Source organism: Phocoena sinus, chromosome 5, assembly GCF_008692025.1.
Source record: "Phocoena sinus isolate mPhoSin1 chromosome 5, mPhoSin1.pri, whole genome shotgun sequence".
NCBI classification, from domain to species: domain Eukaryota; kingdom Metazoa; phylum Chordata; class Mammalia; order Artiodactyla; family Phocoenidae; genus Phocoena; species Phocoena sinus.
In genome coordinates this window covers 126,774,491-126,780,490 of record NC_045767.1, presented here as the reverse complement: position 1 = coordinate 126,780,490, position 6,000 = coordinate 126,774,491, and the positions used below count along the sequence as shown (strand labels likewise).

At 41.6% G+C, this 6,000-nt stretch overlaps 1 protein-coding gene across 1 annotated transcript in view; it reads right to left on the bottom strand.

The window, feature by feature from the left end:
* Window positions 1–971: 971 nt before the first annotated feature.
* HPGDS (hematopoietic prostaglandin D synthase) overlaps window positions 972–6,000 on the bottom strand; it is a 28,837-nt gene continuing 23,808 nt past the window's right edge. Inside the window, exon 5 of the mRNA XM_032633037.1 lies at window positions 972–1,393. Coding sequence (XP_032488928.1) covers window positions 1,229–1,393 — 165 coding nt within the window. The 3' untranslated portion in view covers window positions 972–1,228. The remainder of the gene's footprint in view (window positions 1,394–6,000) is intronic.

The following is a 6,000-nucleotide window of genomic DNA, read 5'->3' as shown; positions in this document are numbered from 1 at the left end:
GGTAATGGTATCTCCTTGTTCCTATTTGCAATTCCCTAGTGACATATGATGTTGAACATCTTTTCATATGCTTATTTGCCATCTGTATATCTTTGATGAGGTGTCTGTCCAGGTCTTTTATCCATTTTGTAATCAAGTTTATTTTATTGTTGACTTTTAAGAGTTCTTTGTGTATTTTGGATAAAGTCCTTTTGCAAATGTTTTCTTCCTGTCTGTGGCTTGTCTTCTCATTTTTTTTTTTTTGTATTGAAGTATAGTTGATGGACAATATCATATATGTTACAGGTGTACAGTATAGTGATTCACAATTTTTAGTTTTTTTATTCATTTTTACTGGAGTATAGTCGCTTTACATTGTCTTCTCATTCTTTTGATCTCAATTCTTCTAACGTGAAGGGTTTTTTGCCAGTCTCACCTCCTCTGGGATATCTTCATCTTCTCATTTATGTCAATAAGTTGGCCTTCACCAGGTTCTTCTGGCTGCATATCTAGAGTCTCTTGAACTGCAACAGCATCAACATTCTCACAGCCAGCTCTTTCCATTTATGTTCAATTTGAATTTCCACCATTTTCACTTTTCATTTCTTTATTGCAATTTAATCTTTGTTGGTGAGTTCCCTTTTTCAAATATCCATTTTTGTAAAATCTCAAGTGGGTTTATCACTGAGAAACAACACTTTGCTGTCTGTGCACGCATGACAGATGTGCAGTGACCAATCACTAACAGATTTTGAAAGAAGTGGCATGATTGCTCATATATCTATCTGTTATTTACATAGTGATTTGTGGACTGAAGAGCTAGCAGCAAAGTTTATACTTTATGCAGTTACTCAGTTAATATAGCGTGGAAACTAAAGTCCAAACCTTTTCAGGGTTTGTTTGGTTTTTTTTTTTTGGAAAATGTGATATGTAACTAAACCATTGTGACTGAAATTCATGCATGTCAGAACTAGTGCAAAGCGAAGCCTGCCTGTACTGGAAACTATTTTTCTTCAGTTATAAATAATGTGAAGCTATTCTGAATAAAAAGGATACTGGAAACAAAACCCTTTTCTCCCCCACCCTTTTTTCCCTTTTTTTTTTTTGATAAGCAGAATATGGCAGAAGTGAAAGTCTTGATGGAGCTGGGGAGGGGAGTGTGCAGGTTATGCAGCATGCTGAGGTAGCTTCGTATCTGATGAGAGTGATGCTGTGAAGAATAACGAAGTTGGGAGGCAGCAGGCATCACCTAGAGTTTGGTTTGGGGCCTCCTCATTATCCAGTTGGCTATGGCAGGAATGCTTTGGACTTTCTTACGTAATGTCACCAGCCTGGGATGGTTGTCCAACAAATCAGGTTTAAAGACCAAAAGTGTGGTACTGCAAATTTCCCAGTAGAAATCTGCCCAAGTTACCTAGTTTAAAGGAAACAAATTTTCATTAGAACATAAAAGGCCTAACTTCTTAATCTAAAAATAGTTTATTTTTAATTCAAAATAATGTTATTACAAAAGCAGAATGCGTGTATTATAGAAAATTATAGATAACACCATACTCCCAACACAGAGGTTACTCACATTAACACCTCTGTATATGGTATTTTTTTATGCATGTGTGTGTATTTTTACTAAAATGAGATCTTACAGTACATGCTCTTTTGTAACTTGATTCAATCTCCATCTCCCTGTGACAATACATTTTCATCTCATTTAACACACCATCATTACTTTTCCATCTGTTCCAAAAATGTCCTTTATAGGATAAAGCAGGATCCATTCCAGGACCATGCATTTCATCTGGTTATGTCCTTTAACTCTCAATTCACAACAGTACCCTTTTTTTTCCCATGTCACTGAATTATTGAAGATTCCACACTAGTCCTGCAGAATGTCCTGTCTTCAGGATCTTTATGATTATTTCATCGGTTCCTTTATATGGCAGAGTAAAAAGGAAGAGAGTGCAAGTTATCTTTAGAGAGTTCATAGTTTCAAGTTACATATTTTTGGCTAGCATACATTATATTGAATCACATCAGAAGACATGTCTGACCATTAGTGTAACCCTAAGATTGGCCACTGGACAGTATTAGGATGATGGCAGCATAGGCCTACTCTTGTATACCTGTTTTTTTTTTAATTTGTACACTTGTTTTGTTCTTTTATGACTAGATACTAATCTGGATGACATTACTTTGCCTCCATATAAATCAAAGAATGAAGTTTAAATATGGATTATTCTTAGTTTTCCTTTTGTTTGGAATTTAATAATGCTGATTTCTAGTGTTTTATGAACTTGCTTACTAAACACCTGTCAACTAGGAGAGTCTACTGGTTAGAGGATTCAGAGTTCAGTCAGCAAATATTTATGGAGTACCTACTATGTGCCCTGTACAGGTCTAGCTCCTGTGACTAGAGAGCAAGATGTGATGCAAGCCCCTTCTCTGGTGCAGCTTTTACTTCAGAAGCAGGAAGACAAACATCAAGTGTGGTACAGGGGATCGGCCAAGATGGCGGAGTAGAAAGGCCCTGAGCTCACCTCCTCTTACAGGCACACCAAAGTCACAAGTGTCTGCAGAACAGCCATCGATGAAGTAGACCAGAATCTACCAGAAAAGATCTTCTACAGCTAAAGACATAAAGAAGGAACCACACGAGATGGGTAGGTGGAGCTGACTCACAATATAATCCAGTCCCTTACCCCCAGGTGGGCAATCCACAAACAAGAATACTTATACTGCAGAGGTTCTCCCATAGGAGTAAGAGTTCTAAGCCCCATGTCAGGCCCCCCAGCCCAGGGGTCCTGCACCAGGAAGACAAACCCCCAGAGCATTTGGCTTTGAAGACCAGAAGGACTTAATTTGGGGAGTTCCAAAGAACTAGGGGAAATAGAAACTTCACACTTAAAGGATGCCCATAAAATCTCACACCGGGACCCAGGGCAAAAGCAGCAATTTAATAGGGGCCTGACCTACTTGCTGGTCTTGGAGAGTCAAGGAGGCAGCTGCAGCTCAAACTAGAGACATAGAAACTGGCAGCAGCCATATTTGGCAGCTTTCTACCATGTAGGCACCATTGTAGGATCCTCCCTCCAGCTCATGAGTGCCAAGACCTGGCCCTATCCAACAGCCTGTAGGCAACAGTGCTGGGGAGCTTCAAACCAAAGAACTAACTGGGGGTGGGGTGGGGGAGGACACAGCCCCACACATCAACAGACAGGCTACCTAAAGACTTCTGGAGCCCAGAGCCACTCGAGACATGCCTCTAGACCTGGCCCTTCCCACTAGAGGGTCAAGACCCAGCTCCAGCCACCAATAGGCAGGTGCTGGCCTTGCGCTCAGGAAGCCTGCATTAGCCTCTAGACCAGACTCATCCAACCAGCGGGCAGACACCAGATGCAAGAAAACCACAATTCCACAGCTTCTGGACCCAGCCTGCCCACAGCAGGCCAGACCCTGCCCTGGGACCAGCTGGGCCCTGGCTCTGCCCACTGGCAGGCCAACACAAGCTGTGGGACACCCCAGACCCCAGACCCAACTGTATCAAGAACTGCCTCCCCCCCCTCCACAGCAATCTGACACCAGCTCTAGGATCCCTGGGCCCTGCAGCAAGATTCCCACATTCCAGGACCAGTCGTGACTGCCAATAGTCCAGCACTAACCCCTGGACCTAGCTTCACCCACCAGTGGACAGGAACAGCCACGGAGTCTTCTGGATCCCGGCTCCATCCACCAGTGAGCCAGCACTAGCCCCAGGACCCCCTGGGGTTCTGAAATCAGCCCTCTTGTGACCAGGCCCCACTAACCAGCAGCCTCCATACAAGGCAAGGCCTGGCAACCAATAAGACTAGGGACAAACCAAGCCTACCAGACCACCCACATAGCCTGCTGACCACAATAGAAAGACCCTCACAGCCCTCCTGGGGAAACCCTAGAGCATATAGCTTGGGTGACAAAAGTGGAGTGCCCTGCTGGGACACATAGGACGTCTCCTACAGAAGGCCACTTTTCCAAGTTTGGGAAATGTAACCTACCAGATACATAAAAATACAAATAGCAACTTAGACAAAATAAGGCAGCAGAGGAACATGCTCCAGACAAAGGAACAAGATAAAACCCTAGAAGAACTAAATGAATGGAGATAAGCAACCTACCCAAGAAAGAGTTCAGAGTAATGATCATAAAGAAGATCAATGAACTCAGAAGGAGAATTGATGCACAGGGAAGTTAGAAGTTTTTAACAAAGAGTTTGAATATAAAGAACAGCCAAACAGAGATGAAGAATACAGTAACTAAAATGAATACACTAGAAGGAATAAACAGTAGACTAAATGATACAGAGGAATGGATCAATGAGGTGGAAGACTGAGTAGTAGAAATCACTGATGCTGAACAGAAAAATGAAGAAAAATGAGGACAGTTTAAGAGACCTCTGGGAAAACATGAAGTACACTAATATTCGCATTATAGGGGTCCCAGAAGAAGAAAGAGAAAAGGGGACTGAGAACATATTTGAAAACATAGTAGCTGAAAAATTCCGTAATCTGGGAAAGGAAACAGTTACCAAGTCCAGAAAGCACAGAGAGTACCATACAGGATGTGTGTTCCCAAAGAGGAACACACGAAGAGACGTTGTATTTAAAATTACAAAAAGTAAGGATAAAGAAAATATTAAAAACAGCAAAGAGAAAGTGAAGAGTAACATACAAGGAAACGCCCATAAGGCTGTCAGATGATTTTTCAGCAGAAACTCTGCAGGCCAGAAGGGAGGGGCACATTATATATATATCTCTTATATATATATAGTGATGAAAGGGGAAAACCTATAACCAAGAATATTCTCCCCAGCAAGCTCTCATTCCGATTTGATGGAGAGATCAAAAGCTTTACAGACAAGCAAAAGCTAAAAGAGTTTAGCCCCTCAAACGAGCTTTACAACAAATGTTAGTAAATTCTCTAGGCAAAAAAGATAAGGACACAACTAGAAACAGGAAAATTACAAAATGAAAAAGCTCACTGGTTTCAAACATACAATAAATGTAGGAAATCATCCACACACAAAGCTAGTAGGAATGTTAAAAGACAAAAGTAGTGGGGACTTCCCTGGGATTCCAGTGGTTAAGACTCTGCCTTCCAATGCAGGAGGCACGGGTTTGATCCCTGGTAGGGGAACTGAGATCCCACATGCTGTGGGGTGTGGCCAAAAAAAAAAAGAGACAAAAGTAGTAAAATCATCAATGTCCACAATAAGCAGTTGAGGGATACACAAAACACCTAGATGCAAAATATGATATCAAAAACAGTAATCATGAGGGAAGGAGAGTACAATTGCAGTGTTGTTAAAATGCATTTGAAATTAAGAGATCACAGCTTAAAACAATCATAAATATATACAGAGAGAGAGACTGCTATATAAAAACCTCATGGTAATCACAAACAAAAAATCTATTATAGAAAAGAAAAATGGAATCCAAACATAACACTAAAGATGGTAATCAAATCACAAGAGAAAAGAAAAAGGGAAGAAAGACCTACCAAAACAATTGATAAAATGGCAATGGGAACATACATATCAGTAATTACCTTAAATGTAAATAGACTAAATACTCCAACCAAAAGATATAGAGTTGCTGAATGGATCCAAAAACAAGACTCATATATATGCTGCCTGCAAGAGACTCACTTCAGATCTAAAGACACACAGACTGAAAGTGTGGGGATGGCAAAAGATATTCCATGCAAATGGAAATCAAAAGAAAGCCAGAGTAGCAATAGTTATATCAGACTTTAAAGGCTGTTATGGGCTTCCCTGGTGGCGCAGTGGTTGAGAGTCTGCCTGCCAATGCAGGGGACATGGGTTCGTGCCCTGGTCCGGGAAGATCCCACATGCTGCAGAGCGCCTGGGCCCATGAGCCATGGCCGCTGAGCCTGCGCGCCCAGAGCCTGTGCTCTGCAACAGGAGAGGCCACAGCAATGAGAGGCCTGCGTACAGCAAAAAATAAAAAAAATAAAGACTGTTACAAGAGA